The sequence below is a fragment of the Lolium perenne genome, chromosome 3 (genome assembly GCF_019359855.2).
Source record: "Lolium perenne isolate Kyuss_39 chromosome 3, Kyuss_2.0, whole genome shotgun sequence".
Taxonomy (NCBI): Eukaryota; Viridiplantae; Streptophyta; class Magnoliopsida; order Poales; family Poaceae; genus Lolium; species Lolium perenne.
Window position 1 is genome coordinate 73513930 of NC_067246.2, and position 5774 is coordinate 73519703.

The following is a 5774-nucleotide window of genomic DNA, read 5'->3' on the forward strand; positions in this document are numbered from 1 at the left end:
CCCCTGGACGTCCAGACCGCATGAACCGGTGCTAATGACCTCTTTAGCGCCGGTTCGTGCCAAATCCCGTGCAAAATCTCTTTAGAGCAAAAAAGAACCAAAGCCCTTGTTTCTACTAGTGACGCCAACACCATTAGATCGATTGGCGCCTCTATACTGGAAACATTTTGTATCTGCTTCTTTTCGAGTTGCTATATTATGTATCTGCTTCTTTTCGAGTTGCTATATTACGGTAGGGTGCGACGTGCGATTCCCACCTACCAAACCGATGGTTAAGAGCATCTCCAGTCGCCTCCCCCAAACCGTCCCCCAAAGGGATTTGGGGCGCGCCGGACAGAAAATGCGTTCCAGCCGCGTCCCCCAAAGCCCTTTTTGTCCGGGCGCGCCCTATACGATGTCCGGCGCCCCGAGCCCGTCCCCGTCCCACAGGGGACGCTCCGGGGACGCCGGACACAACGAAAAGCGAGGCGGGCTCCCACATGTCGGCGACTATTTGCATAAACCGTTGGTTCGCGCCTCTTTTCTCGTCGCTCCTTCCTTCCCGCGCCTCCCACCCCACCGCCGCCGCTGGATTTCCCGGCCGTTTGGGCGTCTGATCTGTGCTGCGAGTCAGCACCGTTGTCGCGGCTGGGGCTCCCGCCGGTCGTGCCGCCGCCGCGTAGCCAGCGCCTCCCAGAACGCGCCGTCAAATCCGCCCCACCTCCGCGCACAGAAGGTGCTCGACGACTTGCCAGGTAGGCGCGATTGGTCGCTGTTTGTTGCGTCGTCTGCCTCGGCGCAATTTTAACCATTGATTTTGCTTTAGCCATGGACAGCGACGATGAGATGGTTGCCCTGCTGCTGGAGGACGAGCAAGCGTTCGACGACGACCTGCGGGAGCATTTGCTGATCATCGCGTCCCTCCAGGACATGCTTGACGCTGAGGTGGAGAAGAGGAAGAGGCCGCGCCGCGGAGGATCAAGGCCGGGAAGAAGGAAGTCGAAGCCCCGGCAGAGGATGGAGGGGCATGCCATGCTGCAGAACGACTACTTCGCCGACGGGGCAACACATGCCGACAATTTTCGGCGCCGGTACAGGATGAGCAAGGGCCTGTTCATGAATATCCTCCAGGGCGTTCGAGAGTTCGACCCCTACTTCAAGCTCAAGGTCGACGTTGTAGGCGTTCTCGGGTTCTCATCCATTCAGAAGTGCACCGCCGCCATGAGGATGCTTGCATACGGAGCACCTACCGATACACAGGACGACTACCTTCGCATGAGTGAGTCTACTGCCATTGAGTGCATGTACAAGTTTTGCCGAGCTGTGGTGGGAAAGTTTGGCAAATACTACTTGAGAGCGCCAACTGAGGAAGAGACTGCAAGGATCATGGCACAAAATGCTGCCAGAGGATTTCCTGGAATGCTTGGAAGCATCGATTGCATGCACTGGGCATGGAAGAACTGCCTGTTTGCTTGGCAAGGTATATACAAAGGGCGTCATGGATATTGCAGTGTGGTGCTTGAAGCTGTGGCAGATTATGACCTGTGGATTTGGCATTCTTTCTTTGGCATGGCGGGATCACACAATGACATCAACGTGTTGCAGCGGTCTCCGGTGTTCAGCAGACTAGTGGAAGGGCATGCTCCACCATGCAACTATGAGATCAATGGCCACCTACCAAAGGCTATTATCTAGCCGATGGTATATATCCAAAATGGGCCACTTTTGTCAAAACAATATCGAATCCATCAGGTCTGAAGAATTCTCACTTTGCTACACGACAGGAGGCTTGCAGGAAGGATGTCGAGCGGGCATTTGGTGTGCTTCAAGCACAATTTGCCATTGTCCGGTACCCTGCTCTAAGCTGGTCTCACGACCAAATGTGGGAGGTGATGCAGGCTTGTGTGATCATGCACAACATGATCATCGAGGATGACCGCAAGAATCATGTTAGGTCACATGTTGGTCCCTATGAGTGTCAAGGCCCTCTCGCGGAGGTTGATCATGAGTTGCCTGCAGATTTTGCTGATTTTCTCGCCATGCACGCAGAGATCCGTGACAGCAATGTGCATGAGCAACTTCAAGCTGATCTCGTTGAGCATTTGTGGAGGATCAAAGGAAATACCGTGGCACCTTGATGTATCATCTAGCCCTTTTTATTATATTTGATTACTTGTTTTATTATTTGTTGTAATTTAATTTGAAAACAATCCTCGAAAATATTTTTTTTCATATGCTACATTTGATATAAATGGTTTATGTGCTAAAAAAATTATTTTAAATGTTTGGGGGCGGCGTTTGGGGGACGCGGCTGGGGAGCGACGTCCCCCAAACGCGGCACGAACAAAACACGTCCCCCAAACGCTCAATCCGGCGCGGTTTAGGGGACGGTTTGGGGGACGCGGCTGGAGATGCTCTAAGAACATCCCGGCCGATGTGGCGCCATGCTTTCTTCCGGATAAGATCCATGTCGTGGATGACCAGGTATGTTGAGATTAGCTTAATCAGTTAGCAGTGATCCGCCATAAAGCGCATCATTGCGACCGCATTATGGATTGCAATCCAAGCAAAGTGCCAGCCGGCCCTCTCAAGTCCCACCTTTGCAAGATCAACCTGTCCACTGCATGCTATAGTTTAATTAACCGGGTTAACTAAACCAGAGATAGTCAGACAAATGTATCACCGTGGGTAAAGGTAACCGAGTTTACAACACAACAAGTTGCAAAAATTAGATGTAAACAACGTGTAACCATAATATATAAACTACAACAAATCATAAATATCAACACCGACTTATGAACAATACCATATTATAAACAACAACACATTCTCATAAATAACATTACTTGCCACTACTAGGAAAAGACTTTTAGTGGCGCACCAATTTTGGTTACTAATGGCACAATTTTTGGTGCGCAACTGGTAACCCATATACTAGTGGTGTCACAGTTATGTCTGAGAGGTGTTCTGCAAAAAGGGCCAACTTAGCAGTGGCACATCTCTGATCTAGTGTGCCACTAGTATGTTTCTCACAGTGGTGCAAGTGTAGTAGTGCGCCACTGCTATATAGCAGTAGCACACCTGTGCCACTGCTAGCAATATAAGGGCTATGCCTTTTTGAAAAGGGGTGGCCCGATCTTCTCAGTAAGCAACGGTGGTGATGATGATCACGGGATGAACACAACGGAGATAACTTGATGATGAAGTGGATGATAACTTGTATGACGCAACGAGATCTCTCGATTGGTCCCTGTCGCCAATGCAACAGCTCTCAACCCTGCAAGATATTCGCAATTCCACACTTGCGCACGTAGCCGTCGACCACGAAGCAGTAAGTTGCAACCTTCTAATTCCAAATGGAACAGCAGATCACGCAAAACTTTCAGAGTTTACACCAAATCAAGGCAATATGGTGTAGGGATTCAATAGAGTTGCAAAGCAATCAACTATGAACTAGGGTTTATCTTAAACGAGGTCTAAACCTAATTTGGGGGCGACCTGGGCACTTATATAGGGGTTCAGGACGACCTCAGGTCGAAAAATTACAAGAATAACCGACCCAGATCGAGATCTGGTCGAGACAGACTCGGACACGGCCGACCTAGGGGCCGGTCGACCGGGCCTGGGACCAGGCTGGTCCGGTCGGAACCGGGCCAGGCACCGGGTGGCAACCGGGCGGGACGTCCAAGCTTACTGGATAGTGCTCGGTTGGCACAAGTGGAAAATCCGGTCGGTGCCGGGCTGGCCCGACGTGGCACCCGGTTGATCGGGTCTGGGACCGGGCGCGCCGGCGTGGCGGCCGGTCAGACCGGATCTGGCGCCGGCCTGAACTTGGTCTTCTTCCCTTGCGCATGCCTCTCTCTCCTCCCTCGCGCTTCCATGGGATGTCTTCATGTACAGCTTCATGGCCAGCTTTACGTCCAGCTTCTAGTCCAGCTGCTCCTCTCCTCCTCGTGCGATGCTTGCTTCCCCATCATACCAGATCATACATAAGTAATAGGACTTAGGCAGTATAAAGTTCTTATCGATCAAAGTATCACTTAGGAACAAATTCACCTGTTGTTTAAGTAGGTTCGCACGAGCTCGTGTCATTGGTCCAATCCTGACTTCATTGGGCTTGAGCTTCACAGTAGGAACATCTTCATCTTGCAATGACGGAGCTAGTAGTGTAGTAGGGATGTCCTCATCATCTCCCCCCCTTCAAAAGGCGTCGACCTCGACGCTCCAAGGTCTTCTCCGTCATATGGTGTCAAATCAGCCGCATTGAATGAATTACTGACACCAAACTCATCAATTGGAGGGTCTATAGAGTATGCATTATCATTGATCTTGGCAAGCACTTTGTAAGGACCATCACCATGAGGAAGCAACTTGGACTTCCGCAGCTTCGGGAACCTATCCTTGCGAAAATGTGCCCAAACCATATCACCAGGCTTGAACAATATCTCCTTGCGCTTCTTGTTCATCCTTGCAGCATTGCTCTTGCCTTTCTTCTCTATCAACTCTTTAGTCTTCACATGAATCTTTCGCACAAAATCTGCCACTAGTAGGAAAACCCTTATAGGCGAAGCTTAGTTCTGTGGCGCACCGTTAAAAATGCGCCACAGAAACTTATTTTGTGGCGCACCAGGCAAGGTGCGCCACAGAAATAGCTTAATTTTGTGGCGCACCATGGAACACTGCGCCACAAAAACTTTGTGGGGCCCACACCCTGTCACGCCCAAACATTGGTTTCACTTTTTCTACGGCGCACTGCACTTGGTGCGCCACAGAAATAACCTATTCTGTGGCGCACTGGCCTAGGTGCGCCACAGAAATGACGTGTTCTGTGGCGCACTGGCCTCGGTGCGCCACAGAAATAACGTGTCCTATATCATGGCCGTACCCCTCCCTCGCCCGTATACCACTCTCTCCCCCTCTCCCCTCTCCCCGCGCCGCCGCCTTCCATGGCGAGCGCTGCCGTCGCCGTCGCCGTCGCCGCCGCCTTCCTCCGCGAGGGCCGCATGCCGCCACGCTCCACCCATCCCCGCCACCAGCAGCACAAGCCGCTGCGGCGTGGAGGAGGAGGGGCCGGCGCGGCGTCAAGGTGGAGGAGCCGCCGCCGCGTCAAGGTGGAGGAGCCGCCGCGACCTCCACCCCTGCCGTCGTCGTCGGTGAGCTCCTCCACAATCGCCGTCTGCCGTCGGTGAGCTCCCTCCCCTCCTCCCTCTTCCTCTCCCGCGCGAGCACAAAGTGCTCGATGAAATGCTGCTGTGATTTTCTGCTGCTGTTGTGCTCGATGAAATGCTGTTGTGCTCCCCTTTTCTTATTCTGTATAACTTGGCTAATTACATGGATTGAATTATGATCCCATTGATGCCATTTATCTGGTATGTGCACATGGATTGAATTATGATCCCATTGCTTGCAGTTGTTGCCTGTTTAGCACTGCATGAAAGCCTTGATTAAGTGCTTTACTGAAGCTTTGGCTTTAGTGAAGTGTCATGTGCAGGTCATGCTTTGCTATTGCTTGATTAATTGGTGCTATGCTTGTTCTTGATGGAGCTATAGTTGATTAATTGGTGCTATGCTTGTTCTTGATGCTGCTATATTGCTTGATTAATTGGTGCTATGCTTGTTCTTGATGCTGCTATATTGCTTGATTAATTGGTGCTATGCTTGGTACTAAATTGGTGCTATGCTTGGTACTAAATGGACATGCTATATGAACACCAGCTACTAGCAGTGACATGCTATATTGGCTCTATATATATCTGCTTCAAAGGTTCCATTTGGAGCCTGGATTGCTAGTGGTT

At 51.1% G+C, this 5774-nt stretch overlaps 1 protein-coding gene across 1 annotated transcript; it reads left to right on the plus strand.

The window, feature by feature from the left end:
• Window positions 1–394: 394 nt before the first annotated feature.
• Window positions 395–5404, plus strand: LOC139837913 (uncharacterized). Its single transcript, XM_071827231.1, has 3 exons — window positions 395–734; window positions 806–1155; window positions 5390–5404. The coding sequence occupies exons 1-3, from the start codon at window positions 395–397 to the stop codon at window positions 5402–5404; spliced, it is 705 nt and encodes a 234-aa protein (XP_071683332.1).
• The last annotated feature ends 370 nt before the right edge of the window (window positions 5405–5774 follow it).

Coding starts and splice junctions, on each gene's coding strand:
- LOC139837913 (XM_071827231.1), top strand. CDS start 395: ATGTCCGGCGCCCCGAGCCCGTCCCCGTCCCACAGGGGACGCTCCGGG. Junction 735..805: donor GGTGCTCGACGACTTGCCAG/GTAGGCGCGATT, acceptor ATTTTGCTTTAG/CCATGGACAGCGACGATGAG.